Raw genomic sequence first — 16,358 nt, 5'->3', positions numbered from 1 at the left:
GATTGTCCTATCTGTAGTAATGCATCCAGCATAATACAAGTTCTTGGAATTTGACTCTAAAACTGGATCAGGCTTGTATTTAGTGTAAGGTAAGGTGCCTTTTATGAGTTTGTATTTTAAAGCAAGATTTTGGTGAATGATGGTTGCCACTTGATTGTGCCTGTGTGAGAAATCAGATGGGAGATAGGATCATGTAATATATTGAATTGTTTCTGGTTTCTCTTGGTATTTTCTGCTTTTAATGTCTTGAATTTGATGGTCTTTTATTATGTATTTTTGATAAATTTTTTGTGTTAACAAGCTGCTCCTGCATTGCCACAAGGAACCCTTCTGTTTCAGGGGAGAGGTCTCCAGTTCTGAGCTAGGCATACGATACTTCCTTGTCAACATCTAGTCTGCCCAGATCATGGGGGTGTCTTCCATGGAGGGTTATGCTCATCTATTGGTTAACTTTTTCTTTAATAGTGATAATCTCTTCATCTTTCTGGGTTGTGATTTCATTTACGTTTAGTGGTGTGTATTTTGTATCAGAATTACATATACTCACATAGTGTGCTGAATCCTGTTTTCGTTGATGAAAATATATTCTTATAAGTTTTATTTAACTGTTGTGTAATTATTTTTTGTCTGTTATTCCCCTTTCTCCTTCTGTCCTAGATAGTTTTAATGCAGGTGAGTTTGAGTGTACATGGCTTTCCAAAATCTGTTATACAAAGTAAAATAAGCATTGAAATGTTTTCCAAACTGGTTTTGGACCAAGATATTATGGCAAAATTTGAGTAGAGCGTAAGTTTTTTTTTGCCTCTGTGTTATTTTTATTGTTGAGCTCTGTTTGGCAGATTTTCTTAAGCCTTAAGTAATTTCTGTCAAAAGTTTTCCCTTTATCATACTATGATCTATTTTCTTTGCTTGTTGATATCCCAGGTAATTATATGTTTCATATTCATCCATCAGTTGCATTGTATCCTGCTGCTTTGCTTTATATTCTGCTAGCTCTGTTGCATCATTCTTTATGTTTAATGTTCTGTACTTATCTAGTCCAAAGTTCATGTTAATATATTTAGAAAATAGTTCTACTATTTGAATTAATTGCTTTAGATTTACTGATGAAGGAGCATATAATTTCAAATCATCCATGTATAGGTGAGTCAAAGTATAATTTGCTTTGTTGTCTCTGATTTGATATCCTATTTCTGTCTGATTCAGAGTGGATTTAAAGCTAGACAACACCATAGAGGGCTTAGGGAGTCACCCTGGAAATTAAATCAGTTTGATAATGGTAGTTGTTCTCTTTTGGCTGTTAATAGAAAGGGTGATTTTTGTAAGTCAATGCTTCATATTATTATAATTATTACTAATTGTTTTTCAAGCATTGCAAAAGAACTTGTATATAACTATCTTAAAAGATGTAATGAATTACATTATTACATTAAGGAAATCCAGCGGTTGCAGTTCTGTACACTAGTATTTATTTCATTACAGAAAATTACATTTGAATGGTGCCTTTCCAACCCGTGGGCATCTTAACAATTTACCACGTACTTCTGAAATGTAATCACTATTGCAAAATAAAGAGTCAAAACAGTTAAGTATGCATAATAAGATCCCAACAGAAACAAGTTAAATGATCTTTCAGGTGACGTTGGCTGAGGTGTGAATAGAAGCCAGAAGCTGAGAAGTTTCCTTTGCTCTCCAGGTGCTGTGAATCTTTTCTATGGAGTCTGGGGTTGAAGACCTTTCCAGAAGTGTTTGCCTCCCACGATGCAGACTCCTTCACCTGATTGCTTTCAAATGTCTGCAGCAGGTTTTATACCCATTACCTTCCGACGATGACAAAAGTGTGCTTCTACTGAGCTAAGACTAAGGTTGATAGGCTTTGATTTTACTCAATATATGCAATTGTATACCAATGTGTCACAAATGTCTGCAGATATAGAAATCTGGAGCAACACACAAAAAGCCCTGGAGGAACTCAAAGGGTCAGGTAGTATGCATGGAGGGAAATGGACCAGATGAAAAGTCTCGACCTGAATCATTGACTGTCCACCTCCCTTCATAGACTCTGCCTGACCCACCGACTTCCACCAGCATTCTTTGTATATTAATTCTTACCGTGGTGCTAAAAAGTTTGTAAACCCTGTAGAATTTTCTCTATTTCTGCATAAATATGACCTAAAAGCTGATCAGATCTTCAGGCAGGTCCTAAAACTAGATAAAGAAAACCCTATTAAATAAATAACACAAAATCATTATACTTGCTCATTTATCTATTGAGAAAAATTATCTAATATTACATGCATTTGTTGGAAAAATTATGTGAACCTCTAGGGTAATGCCTTCTACAAAAGCTAGTTGGAGTCAGGAGTTCCAATCAATGAACTGAGATTGGAGGTGTGGGTTGTAGAGGTGCCCTGCCCTATTAAAAACACACAAAGTCAGGCTACTAACAGAGCCTGCTCTTCTCAAGAAAGATCTGTTTATGTGCACTGTGCCTTGATCAAAATGACTTTCAGAAGACCTTAGCAGTAGAATTGTAGAGATGCATGAAGCTAGAAAAGGCTACAAAAGTATTTCTAAAGACCAGAGTGTTCATCAGTGCACAGTAGGAGAAACTGTCTACAAATGGAGGAAACTCGGTACCTTTGCTACTCTCCCTAGGAGTGGCCATCCTGCAAAGATCACACTAAGAGCACAATGTGCAATGCTGAAGGAGGTGAAAAAGAACCCAAGGGTGGCAGCAAACGAACTGCTGAAATCTCTAGAACTTGCTAAAGTCTCTGTCCATGTGTCCACTATAAGCACTAAACAAAGACGGTATTCATGGAAGGACACCATGGAGGAAACCAACTGCTCTCCAAAAAAACCATTGCTGCACCTTTCAAGTTTGCAGAATACCACCTGGATGTTCTACAATGCTTCTGGGACAATGTTCTGTGGACTGATGAGACAGAAGTTGAACATTTTGTCAGAAATGTACTTTAATATGTTTGGGGGGGGGGGGGAAATGGCTCTGCACACCAACACCAAAACCCCATCCCAACTGTGAAGTATGGTGGAAGGAGCATCATGGTTTGGGGCTGCCTTGCTGCCTCAGGGCCTGGACAGCTTGCAATCGTTGAGGGAACAATGAATTCAAAATTGTGTTAAGACATTTTACAGGAGAATCTCAGGGTAGCAGTCCATCACCTGAAGCTTAATAGAAGATGGATAATGCAATAACCCAATGATTCAAAAGATGAGAGTGAATCAACAACAGAATGGTTTGAAAAGAAGAAAATTCGTGTTTTGGGATGGCCAAATCTAATGCCGACCTTAATCAATAGAAATGTTGTGGAAGGACCTGAAGCAAGCAGTTCATTCTAGGAAGCCCACCAAAACATCTCAGAGTTGAAGCAGCTTTGTAAAGAGGAATGGCCTAAAATTCCTCCAAAGCCGATGTGCAGGACTGATCACCAGTTACCGGAAATGTTTGATTGAAGTTATTGCTGTACAATGGGGTCACACCATTTCCTGAAAGCAAAGGGTCACATACTTTCTCCAACAAATACATGTAATATTGGATAATTTTCCTCAATAAATAAATGAACATGTATATTTTTGTGTTATTTATTTAATTGGGTTCTCTTCATCTAGTTTTAGGACTTACATGAAGACCTGATCAGCTTTTAGGTCATATTTATGCAGAAATAGAGATAATTCTACAGGGTTCACAAACTTTCTCGTACCACTGTGCCAATATGCATAAAGCACAATATATCCCTTCTATTACTGCATAGGTTGTTAGACGTTGCAGAAATTGCCAAAATGAGGTAGACTTTTATTTCACTTGGATTCTGAAACCATATTATTGAACACAAATAAACAAAATCTCCAACTACAATTGCTGTACACAATTATAAAGGCAGACATTGATATATTTAAGAGGCAAACCTACCTGTCGATATAAAGGTAAAAAAATTATTGAAAATGTTTTAATTTTTTAAAGCAACAAACACCTGCTGCTTTGCTATTTAAGTTCTTCTCTCCAGTGTATCACCGCAGCATTTCTTCTACATGAAACATGCAAACTATCTACGCAAATGCCTAGCATAGATTTTTGGGCAGTTTTCTCTACGTTTCATTCAGTTATAATTTATTTTATTTTCTCATTTTAAATTTTGATTAGTAGTATGTAATTTTAAAGATTTTGAAAATTCTACTTTGATACAAATTCCTTTAACTGAATTACTCCATGTAAACAATTGAACATAATTTTTTGAAGAATATACCTCCAACAGAATCATAAAAGTAGCATTTAAAATAGCAATAGCAGTTAATATGATATATAAAAACGTGATTAGGTATTTTTGTGGACCATGTATGCAGTTTTAAAATTTGTGGGCTGGAAATTGGACCATTTCTTTACACATTTACATAAATTCCTCATGGAAAAAATATTTCAGTTGATTAAACATGAGCAAATTTTTGTAGAAAACTATCTCCAAATTAAAGAAATGGTTTTTAAAAAAACTTGCTGTTACACTTCCAAACAGAACAAGTCACCTCCAGCCCAAGCTGAGGTAAAGATAATATTTCTGATCTGAGACTTTTAACTGAGCTAAATAATAAATAATTTAAAATGGCACTGAAGGAATATTATAGAAAATTGATGTGAAATCAGATATTTCGCACAATGATTCCTTTACTCATTTCAAAGGCAGCAAGTCACAGAACTTAGATCCAGTTATTATTTGATCTTTCTATTCAGGAAAAGAGTTTGAAAAAAAATTAGTTGTCTAAAATGATTCAACAGATATTTAAGTTCTTTCTTCTCACTCTTTATGCTACAATTTTAGGTACAGTAAAAGGCCGGTAATCTACCTTCCTATTATTCAGCACCCCTCTCACCTGCTTCTATTTCTCAAGTTCCTTTTAAACTTGCCAGCATGCTGTTGCCTGCATTCTTCTTAAGCTCACTGTGCCTCTGTTCCTACATTTCCTTTAGCTTACCGCATTTTGTTTCCTGTAAAACCAACTGGTTCATGGGAAAAATATAACATTTTTAAAAAAGAGTATTTAAAGTGTAATCATGAATTAAAAAGACTAGTATTTAATAGTGTGAAAAACCTGCCAGTTGACACCACCAAAGTCCAGATGTCGCAGGATTATCATATTTTTACTATTCATTTATTTAGCGATAGAATGCCGCGAAGGCCCTTCCAGCACTTCAAGCTGCGCCGCCTACATATCCCCCGACACACCCAATTAACCTAATCACAGAACAACGTACATTGACCAATTAACCTACTCCGTACGCCTTTGGACTGTGGGAAGAAACTGGAGCACTTGGGGAATACCCAGTCATTCCATGGGGATGTGCAGACTCCTTACAGATGGTGTTGGAACTGAACTTTGAACTTCGGAATGCCCTGAGCTGCTACAGCATTGTGCTAACTGCTATGCTACCATGGCACCCTAATATATGACAATTTTGAGCTATAATAAATTGTTATGTGACATGTTAGATTTATCATTTTAATAGACTAAAGCAATTCAAAATATCACTTTTATAATATAAAATGTGAATAAATTACTTTGTTGGACCATTTAAGTTAATAAAACATGACAGTTTAATCTTCAGCAATTTTTCAGTGAATACCTTGTGTGTTTACAAACTGTTTTCAAACTAGAAAGCCTAAATGTTGGTCCTGTATATTTATTTTGTTCATCATTGCCTTTATTTTTCCTCTACTACTCTGTACAAACAACATTACAAAAGTTAAAATGTGATGAAACCAATGAAGCAGAAACTGCAAAAGATGTCCTTTCATTGATAATCATGGGGAAATTCATTACTGTTATAGAAAGGCAATGCCAAATAAACCATTTTCAAAGCACTTTTAAACAGAACAAGTAATTTTCAAATCGCAGAGTTGAAAGTAAAATTTTGTGAGCCACCTTGCACTGAGCCTAGTCCAGGCCTAATTTTCACTCACTGAACACTTGAACCATGGTCACTCTTCTCCTTTGCAGCTGCACATCTCCTAATATCACCTTGGCATGGCCACCACAGCTGCTCCATAAAGTTGAGTAGCCTTTGAGGTCTAAACCAAAGGAGAGAGAAGGCAAGGCTATGTTGCTTGAATGCCCTTTTGGCCTCCTGGCAGCTCAAATTGTCAGGTATTTAAATGTTTCCACCATCAGAAGCATTTATAAACAAGTGAAAGACATTTAAATAATTATTAAAAGTGGTACATTCACTTAAAACTGCACTTATGTAAGTTAAAAACTAACATTAATTAAAATAAAAGAAACTGTGGTGAAGGTTGGTGACCCCAGTCAAATGAGTGGATCTGTGCTGGATGTGCCATCTACAGCTGATGTAAAGTGCATCGGGGTGCTCAGCTCAGCATTTGGGGAATACTCCAGAGTCAGTAATGAGCCCAGTGATGCAGTGAGAGGTCGAATTTCCAATGCATTATGTAAAACTGCATTGCAATGTGCAGATGCAGAAGTCTAGAAATTGCTCACACATTCACTCACACAGTTGCACACTCTATCTCTACAGAACCACTAGTTAATCAATATTTAAAGAAAATCATCCATTTGCCTTTGCACTGTGCTGCGGACACAAAGCAACTAATTTCACTTCATCTAAATCAGTGATAATAAATCTAATTCTGATTCTGAATAATACTCTCCTGATGGTCCTGATTAAATCGATGCAAACTGCCACTCTTGGGTATTTATTTAAATGCTATGTACAATACCTAATACACAATGTTGTCACTCTACCTTTGAACACAACCTGTGTGCATGCCTTCTCACTGGGAGCACAAAATGGAGAAACATCTATAAAGAATCTACCAGACTCAATGTTTTTACATTGTTTTCAAATGAAGTTTAAATTAATTATTTTCAGAGAGAAAAAACTTATATTAATTAATCACTATGAAACTGTCCTGATGTAGAAAAATGGTATTGACCAATCAGTAATTACATGAAATGTTTCACCCTAACGTACCAATATATTTTAATTCTTGAGGAAATCCTATAATAAATTTCCATAGGGTTTATGCTTAAAAGATGTTATAAATGTTCTTGATACTTTACATGATTTCTAAGAAGTGTCCAACAAATACTAAGACCTTCTCTTGCTGTATCTTGGATCAAATGTGTTGCATGAACTCATGTTGAAACATTTAAGTGTAGCCACAGTGTCCTTAAGTTTAATTAAGATGTTGTTCTTTATCAGTGCTTTTCTATCTGATTTGAATAAAAGCTTGGGGAGGCAAACACCATGCTAAAACTAAAATTTGAGGTACTTAATCTGCTAAAGATGATATTGCACCTGTGGTCATTTTATGGTGGTTTTCATGTTCTGGTGTAGGTATTTGAATTCTAAAAGAAATTTTGCCACAAGTTTCTGTTGGCAAGACAGACACAAAAACTTGCATAAATTTCAGCAAAATTTCAATGTAGAAACAACTCGGAAATTGAATCAACAAGATGATAGTAAATTACTGACCATGACTCGTTTATAATGAAGATTAATTACACCTTTGAAGGCTATTAACAATAAAGATGCTGGTCCGGAAATGATAACTGCTGATACTTGCAGGAAATGCTTAATAAACATCCTGCTTTTAGCTCTTACCACGACTTCAAAGTAGGCTTAAGTTTTACTTGACATTAGCCTGTTTATTCCTTTAAGTGCTCATCAGTATGACAGCAGTAATCTCAAAATCTATTGTGTATCCCAGCAAATGAATTTAAAAATTAAAGGATATCTCACAAGGCGAAAGTCTTAACATATCTAAAAAGATCAAATTATGTTGTACTATTGTATAGGCCTTCTTTTGAAAAAGATCTTAATTTGTCGATAAAGTATTATTTGGTTTAGATGTAATGACTGCACTATCCTCACAAAAACCCTAGAGTCCTGTTATAAAGGCATCTTCGGCATCATCAGATGTCATACCGTGTGCAGAAGTACGACTCTGTTGTAGTTCATTGATACTTTCATAATAATTTTCTGCCTGCCTCTCATGAGCTACATTTCGTGATTTATTTCTCTTCCATTTTATATTGATTGCTTCGTAACCTGGCTCTGCTTCTTCTTCATTTTCATCTTCATGCTGGAATTTCATTTGCCAGGTCCTTTCGTTAACTGGAACATAACCAGGTTTCTCTCCCAGGAGCTGACTGCCTGTATGCCAGCGTGGACTCTTGATTGATTCGTAATCAGATTCTTCTTCATTTATATTCCCTGTCGACCAGGAGTAGAATTTTGTATTGTCTTCTCTTTGAAGTCCCATATTTACTGGTAAAGGCATTTTCTTTCTGAAACCTTTTTTTGCCACCTTAGAGTACATTCCAGCAATCTGTAAGAAAATATGTATATTTATCAGATTTTGTGGAATGTGATCAAGAACTTACAACTCGTGAAATATGAAATTTATATTACTGGATATCTGATAGCAGAAGTGTTGGCTGATGTCCTTTTCTGATACTTGCATTGATATAAAGTTCATTATAGGTATAAATTCTTCAAAGTTCTTTAACCCATAATTAATTAAAACATTGATATCAAGTTCCATTACCACTAATAATCATGTAGACAATAAACAATGCTGAATTAAAGCAGATTACAATAGCAGAGAAAAAAAAATTCCTGATCTGTGATGTTTAAGTACCTCAATTTCAGAGTACTTATTCTTCCTTCTATCAAACACAAACAATGACTACCTGGAGTTCTGACATCATTCTAAATGAAGATATTTAGAAATAAACTGAATAAACTGAATCGATGTAATACCTAAAAAAGTAATGTCTGGAATAACGACTGTATTTTATTTAGGATTCCCAAAATGTTAAAAAGTGTTTTTATTCCAATATTTATACAGTTCCCTTGTGTAAAGGATGATTGATTAGGCAATAGCCTTTTGGTAGATTTGGCTCACAGACGTGTGAACTGACAGATAGTTAAAAACAATGGTAAGTCTCTGGTTAACTCATTTAGGATTCGTGGATTGTCAATGATGTATAAATACATTTTTTTAAAATCCAATAGCCTCATTCATTACAAAGCAGATCATTGATATCACTTATGATCATAAATCTTAGATATTTCATATGCTAAATCTCTAATGTGCTCATGCAACTGACTGCTTGTTCTAGTTCACTTGGAAATTACCTGAGAAATAAGGCAAAAATAGAAAAGATCCCTGATCACTGACCAATAGCAGGGGATTGAGAACACATCTCCCCAACTTTACACAGGGGAATTCCAATCATGATTGGCTTTATTGTTGGAACCTGTGACTCTAAGATCACACAACAGGAACCACCAATTCTAGCCTATAAGAGTTTACCCAACAATTATTAATGACATGCATTTTCTGAAAAGTTGTTTTCTAAAATGGAAAATGATACATTATTCTCCCTTGCTATTCTGCCTTCAATTATAGTACATAATTGGACTGTCCAACTGCCTTTCTCTTTAAGTAGTGTTCCAAAGGTATCATTTACCTATGAAAAACAGCCTTGTTTGCACAACTTTACCCCTGATCTGACAACACTAAAATAAGGTTACATGTAATCTGCCCTTTTATGAATTAAATGGAGGCCATTGAGATTCCTTGGTGTACCAAACTGGAACAATATCAGAGTATGTGTTAACACACAGCATTTTATTTCCCCAGTATAACTCTGCTAGTAAACCATCTTTAGCGATCCCGTGGGAAACTGATTTTGGCTCCAGTTTTTAAAAACATATATTTTATAACAAAGATAAGCTTCCAAAAGCAAATCAAGTAATTTCCATGTTAAGCGTTTGTATGTTTAATTTCTGTCATTAGAGCATTTCCAAATGAGTTAAAATTTAACTTGTTATGCATGAATTAGTTGAATTTAAGATTATTTATTACTATAAATACAAAATGCTGATAAGATTCAAATCAAATAATTGGATCAATAACTGATTACTTGAATCATTTATTTTGCTGCAGTAAGAAAAAGCAATTCTATGCAGGAAATACACAACAAACTAATCAACATATGGCAAGAAAAAGTGCCAAACCAACAAATTAGGTTTGTAAAGTAACCACATTTTTTCTAAATTAACTCCATATTTTTTCTATTGGCTCAGAAAAGACTAGTAAAAACTATGTCCCCCCTTTCACTTTTAACCTATTGTTCCCTCACTATTCCAGGTTTGAGGCTAACTTGGAAGCTTCACATTGACCTGATCTGTCTAGACCATTAAATGAGAGGCCCAAATCTGCTCACAGTACCAGTACTTTAAATGTGCTTTGACCAATACCTTAAAAAGCTTCATCATTATATCTTTACTTTTGTTTCCTAGTCCTCTCGAAATGAATGCTAATGTAGCACTTGCTTTCCTTACCACTGACTCAACACCTGCAAGTTAACCTTTGTGGAATGTTATGTGAGGACTCCCAAATTCCTTTCTACATCTGTTTTCTGAATTTGATCTCCGCTTAGAAGATAGTCTTCATTGAAATTATTTCAGAATTTAATTGAGGAGTCTAGGCTATGGGCACAAAATAAAGGTGAGATCTACATTTTTAATATTTGTAGCCAACTAGCTAGTCGTCAATAACGTAACAAGTGAAGCTTTAATTCTTTCCGAGATGTTTCAATGAGACTATCAATGCAAATGCCTACAAAGAGAGAAAATTACTTTGCCCTGAAGGTACAATGGAAAGTAAAGCAGTGGAAGGCCATTTTGCCCATCAAGCACACTCTGCTATTCCATCAGATCATTAGTGAACATCTCAATGAATTTCATTGTCCAGCGCAATCATCAAATAGCTTGGTTCCTTTTGTGTACGAAACTTTAATTGACAATGATTAATACATTCAATGATTGAGCATCCAGAGATACATGGGATAGAGAATTCCAAAGGTTCATAGAGTGAAAACAAGCCTGGAATTCAAAGTAATACACACAAAACGCTGGAGGAACTCAGCAGGCCATTCAGCATCTATAGAAAAGAGTGAATAGTTGGTGTTTCAGGCTGAGACCCATCACAAGGAATGGAAATAAAGAGATTCGAAGTTGAAGTAAGAAGGTGGGTGGAGGAGAGAAAGAAGCACAAGGTAGTAGTTGATAGGTGAAACCGGGAGAAGGGGAGCAGGAAGGGTGAAGTAAAGAGCTGGGAAGTTGATTGGTAAAAGAGATAAAGGGCAGGGGGAGGAGCGTCAGAGGGAGGTGATGGGCAGGTAAGGAGAAAAGCTGAGAGAGTGAAATGGGAATGGGGAATGGTGAAGGAGAAGTGAGGGGGCAATATCAGAAGTTCAAGAAATCGATGTTCATGCCATGAGGATTGCGGCTACCCAGATGGAATATAAAGTGTTTCTCCTCCAACCCGAGGGGGCCTCATCGAGGCAGTAGAGGAGGCCATGCACTGACACGTCAGAATGGGAATGGGAAGTAGAATTGAAATGGGTGGCCACCAGGACATCCCGCTTTTTCTGGCAGATTGAGCATAGATGGTTGGGAAAGTGGTCTCCCAGTCTACGTTGGGTTTCACTGATATTCCTCTATATATATCTTTATCTTTCCCGGTTTCACCTATCACCTACTACCTTGTACTTCTTCCTCTCCTCCCGCACCTTCTTACTCTGACTACTCATCTCTTTTCCCAGTTCTTGGCCCGAAAAGTCGACTATTAACCCTTCTGCATAGATGCTGCCTGGACTGCTGATTTCTTCCAGCATTTTGTGTGTATACCGTTTCTGTGCTGTCCTAATTGCCAGTTGTGATTCAGGTGTTGCTATACACAAAAACATCTTCAGAGGACTTGGGTGTCCTTGTTTATTCAAACCACGGGTTTGGAATGTTGGCTTCACAAGAGCTTTAATTTAACATTTCAGAAGTAATGAATTAATGTATGTTAGATATAGAATGCATGACTTCATTAATGATATAATTCTTGTCATCAATATCAGTGATTTACGTTTATTAAAACTTAACTGGTGGAGAAGCATTGTTGTTACTCTGTATGTTTGTTAGTCTACAATTTCCTACTGTTAGACCATGTAAAGGCATGGATTTAAGACTTCACACAAGTAATCAACTAGGTGCTTCAAAAAATTCTGAATACAGATGGCCGTTTTAAGGTGGAATTCTCTACCATTCGCTGTTGGTGTATAGTCTATGTTCTTTTAAAAATAATAAGGAAATTATTTGAAAAAAAGGAATACCAAAGATGGTATGCTGTTCCTTTTTATGCCTTGTGATGCATTGGAGGGCATTTTTTGCTGTTTCTTTAACATTTGTCTGCTTTTTACAAGGCTGATTTGTTAGCTTGATGCTCAATCCAGCACAGATGGAACACATGTAAGCAGCTGGCCAGATTTGAACTTGAGACCATTTGCCTCTAAGTCCACTACAGCACCATCTGGCTTAAAGATCGTATAGGGGCTTAAAGAAAGATGCAGACCTATTAAGGCACTTTTGTGCTGCAGCATTCTACAATATTTAGATAATTATATCACTGTTAAGTCTTTGTTTGCCTTTCTAGTACAGTTGGCCCTCCTTATCCAGTTTCAGTGCGGTGGACTTTAGGACCCAACAGAGCTCAGGACCCGTCACCTGCAGCTGCTGCTGTTTCTGTTCCGTTGACGGAAAACGATCACGATTGAAAATAAAGAGGAAATAATAAAGTGATCGGAAAGAGGTGAAATGTCATTGGTCATTGCAAAAGTGTTATGCTACAGTCGGTCAACGATCAGAACAATTTTAAAGGATAAAGTGAGAATAATGGAACATGTGAAAGGCCCTGCCCCGATGAAAGCTACAATTATTATTAAGCAACACAGTGGTTTAATTATTGAAATACGTATGTTTCTTAAGTGTTTTATATGCATAGAAAGGTAAAATATATACTATATACTAAGACAAAAGTTTGACTAACTGACGCTAAATAATACCGGATGTACCTGTTCCGACTTAGAGAACTTCCATTTTTTTTTCGATTCTTGATCTGCGGTAACCTATGCACATCCACCTGTATACTTTAAATCATCTCTAGATTACTTACAATACCTAATACAATGTAAATGCTATGTAAATAGTTGTTATACTGTATTGTTTAGGGAATAATGATAAGGAAAAAAAAGTCCGTACATGCGCAAACAACAAGTGCTGGAGAGAGAACTTCTGGGTTTTCCTGTTTCGTGGTTGGTTGAATCCGCACATGCGGAACCCGTGGATAAGGAGGGCTGACTGTAATTGGTTATTTGGTTGTGTTAAACTAATTTTATCATAATTTATGAAGAGAAAATTTTAGTTGGAGACAATGATTTTTGATGTTTCTTCACAAGACCTTAAGACCATAAGATATAGGAGCAGAATTAGGCCATTTGGCCCATCAAGTCTGCTCCACCATTTCATCATGGCTGATCCTCTCAGCCCCAATCTCCCACCTTCTCCCAGTATCCTTTCATGCCCTGACTAATCAAGAATATATCAACCTCTGCCATAAATATACCCAAAGACTTGGTTCCACAGCTGCAACTGGCAATGAATTCCACAGATTCACTACTCTCTGGCTAAAGAATTTCCTCCTCATCTCTGTTCTAAATGGTTGTATCTGTATTCTGAGGCTGTGTCCTTTGGTCTTAGACTCCCCCCACCATAAGGAACACCCTCTTCATATCCACTGTATTGAGACCTTTCAACTTCTGATGGGTTTCAATGAGATCCCCCTTCATTCTTCTGAATTCCAGTGAGTACAAACCCAGAACCTCATATGTTAAGCCTTTCAATCCTGGAATAATCTTCTTGAACCTCTCAAATATTAACACATCCTTTCTTAGATAAAGGTTTCAATACTCCAACTGAGGAGTCACCGGTGTCTTAAAAAAGCAGAACATTACATCCTTGCTTTTATATTCCAGTCCTCTCTAAATGAATGCTAACATTGCACTTGCCTTCCTCACCACTGACTTAACCTGCAAATTAACCTTTAACGAATCCTTCACGAGGTCTCCCAAGTCCCTTTGCACCTCAGAGTTTTGAAATTTTCTCCATTTATATATGGCAGAATGTCCTGGCTCCTCCTGGGCAAACAGCCTACCCTTCCCTAGTGGAGCCGGAAGAGGTAGCAGAGGTACTTAATGAGTACTTTGCTTCAGTATTCACCAGTGAAAAGGAACTTGGCAATTGTGGGGATGGCTTAAAGTGGACTGAAATGCTTGAGTGTAAGAGTTTAAGAAAGAGATTGTGCTGGAGCTTTTGAAAGGTACTAAGTTAGATAAGTCACCGGGACCAGACGAGATATACCCTAGACTACTGAAGGAAGTGAGGGAGGAGATTGCTGAGCCTCTGGCGATGATCTTTGCATCATCAATAGGGATGGGAGAAGTACCAGAGGATTGCAAGGTTGCAAACAGTTTTGCACTATTCAAGAAAGGGAGTAGAGAACCAGGAAATTATAGACCAGTGAGTTTTGCTTCAGTGGTGGGCAAGTTGTTGGAGAAGATCCTGAACGGCAGGATTTATGAGCATTTGGAGAGACATGATCTGATTAGGAATAGTCAGTATGGCTTCGTCAAGGGTATGTCATGCCTTACAAACCTGATTGAATTCTTTGAGGATGTAACAAAACACATTAACGAAGGTAGAGTAGTGGATGTAGTGTATATGGATTTCAGTAAGGCATTTGATAAGGTTCCCCATGCAAGGCTCATTCAGAAAGTAAGGAGGCATGGGATCCAAGGGTCATTGCTTTGTGGATCCAGAACTGGCTTGCCCACAGAAGGCAAAGAGTGGTTGTAGATGGGTCATATTCTTCATGGAGGTCAGTGACCAGTTGAGTGCCTCAGGGATCTGTTCTGGGGCTCCTACTCTTCATGATTTTTATAAATGATCTGGATGAGGAAGTGGAGGGATGGGTTAGGAAATTTGCTGATGACACAAAGGTTGGAGGTGTTGTGGATAGTGTAAAGGGCTGTCAGAGTTTACAGTGGGACATAGATAGGATGCAAAACTAGGCTGAGAAGTGGCCGATGGAGTTCAACCCAGATAAGTGTGAGGTAGTTCATTTTGGTAGGTTAAATATGATGGCAGAATATAGTATTAATGGTAAGACTCTTGGCAGTGTGGAGGATCAGAGGGATCTTGGGGTCTGAGTCCATAGGACTCTCAAAGCTGCTACGCAGGTTGACTCTGTGGTTAAGAAGGCATACGGTGCATTGGCCTTCATCAATCGTGGGATTGAGTTTAAGAGCTGAGAGGTAATGTTGAAGCTATATCGGACCCTGGTCAGACCCCACTTGGAGTACTGTGCTCAGTTCTGGTCGCCTCACTGCAGGAAGGATGTGGAAATCATAGAAAGGGTGCAGAGGAGATTTACAAGGATGTTGCCTGGATCGGGGAGCATGCCTTATGAGAATAGGTTGAGTGAACTCGGCCTTTTCTCCTTGGAGTGACGGAGTGGTGACCTGATAGAAGTGTACAAGATAATGAGAGGCATTGATTGTGTGGAGAGTGAGGCTTTTCCCCAGGGCTGCAATGGCTAGCCTGAGGGGACATAGTTTTATGGTGCTTGGAAGTAGTAGGTACAGAGGAAATGTCAGGGGGAATGTTTTTTACGCAGAGTGGTGAGTGCGTGGAATGGGCTGCCAGTGACAGTGGTGGAGGTAGAAGCAAGAGGGTCTTTAAGAGGCTTCTGGATAGACAATAGACAGTAGGTGCAGGAGTAGGTCATTCGGCCCTTCTAGCCAGCACCGCCATTCACTGTGATCATGGCTGATCATACACAATCAGTACCCCGTTCCTGCCTTCTCCCCATATCCCTTGACCCCGCTATCTATAAGAGCTCTATCTAACTCTCTCTTGAATGCATCCAGAGACTTGGCCTCCACTGCCTTCTGGGGCAGAGCATTCCACAGATCCACCACTCTCTGCGTGAAAAAGTTTTTCTGCATCTCTGTTCTAAATGGCCTACCCCTTATTCTTAAACTGTGGCCTCTAGTTCTGGACTCACCCATCAGTGGGAACATGCTTCCTGCCTCCAGCGTGTCCAATCCCTTAATAATCTTATATGTTTCAATCAGGTCCCCTCTCATCCTTCTAAATTCCAGTGTATACAAGCCCAGTCACTCCAATCTTTCAACATATGACAGTCCCGCCATTCCGGGAATTAACCTTGTGAACCTACGCTGCACTCCCTCAATAGCAAGAATGTCCTTTCTCAAATTTGGAGACCAAAACCGCACACAATACTCCAGGTGGGGTCTCACTAGGGCCCTGTACAGCTGCAGAAGGACCTCTTTACTCCTATACTCAATTTCTCGTTATAAAGGCCAGCATGCCATTAGCTTTCTTCACTGCCTGCTTGCTTTCA

The 16,358-nt window shown here is 37.8% G+C and overlaps 1 protein-coding gene across 2 annotated transcripts in view; it reads right to left on the bottom strand.

The window, feature by feature from the left end:
• Positions 1 to 4,567: 4,567 nt before the first annotated feature.
• LOC140736079 (phosphoprotein associated with glycosphingolipid-enriched microdomains 1-like) overlaps positions 4,568 to 16,358 on the bottom strand; it is a 91,827-nt gene continuing 80,036 nt past the window's right edge. For both annotated transcript variants that reach the window (XM_073061818.1, XM_073061819.1), the window contains exon 8: positions 4,568 to 8,363. In XM_073061818.1, coding sequence (XP_072917919.1) covers positions 7,914 to 8,363 — 450 coding nt within the window. In that variant the 3' untranslated portion in view covers positions 4,568 to 7,913. The remainder of the gene's footprint in view (positions 8,364 to 16,358) is intronic.

The sequence above is a fragment of the Hemitrygon akajei genome, chromosome 11 (assembly GCF_048418815.1).
Source record: "Hemitrygon akajei chromosome 11, sHemAka1.3, whole genome shotgun sequence".
In the NCBI taxonomy this organism is placed as follows: Eukaryota; Metazoa; Chordata; class Chondrichthyes; order Myliobatiformes; family Dasyatidae; genus Hemitrygon; species Hemitrygon akajei.
This window is presented reverse-complemented; position numbering and strand designations above follow the sequence as displayed.